The 462-nt window shown below is 42.9% G+C and overlaps 1 protein-coding gene across 1 annotated transcript; it reads left to right on the forward strand.

The window, feature by feature from the left end:
• Window positions 1-462, forward strand: LOC125587138. Its single transcript, XM_048757301.1, has one exon. The coding sequence runs from the start codon at window positions 1-3 to the stop codon at window positions 460-462; it is 462 nt and encodes a 153-aa protein (XP_048613258.1).

The raw sequence follows: 462 nt of genomic DNA on the forward strand, positions 1-462 counted from the left end.
ATGAGGTGTGATAACTATTGCACAAGATGCGGAGAACCTGATGAATCAGTAACCCATGCCATTTTTGAGTGTCCACCAGCTATGCAGGCCTTGTCATTATCATCAACTCCAACAAGTCCAAATTTGTTCCCAGTATCAAGAGTCTACACAAACATGGATTACCTATTCTGGAGGAAAAACAACATCATTGAGCCAGAACAAGACAGAGATCCTTATCCCTGGATAATCTGGTATATCTGGAAGGCTAGGAATGACAAGCTCTTCAGGGGGATAGACAGAGACCCATTAGAGCTGGTTAGATATGCAGAAAGTGAATGTCAAGCCTGGTTTGATGCGAATGAAGTGCCACAACCAGTGATACATGAAAACAATACTGAGGAACCCCAAGTCTTAAGCTTGAGTAATATCTGCCTGTTAGATGGATCTTGGACATCTGCTGCTCACTTTAGTGGATGTGGATGA

The sequence above is a fragment of the Brassica napus genome, chromosome C5 (assembly GCF_020379485.1).
Source record: "Brassica napus cultivar Da-Ae chromosome C5, Da-Ae, whole genome shotgun sequence".
Taxonomy (NCBI): Eukaryota; Viridiplantae; Streptophyta; class Magnoliopsida; order Brassicales; family Brassicaceae; genus Brassica; species Brassica napus.

Coding starts and splice junctions, on each gene's coding strand:
- LOC125587138 (XM_048757301.1), top strand. CDS start 1: ATGAGGTGTGATAACTATTGCACAAGATGCGGAGAACCTGATGAATCA.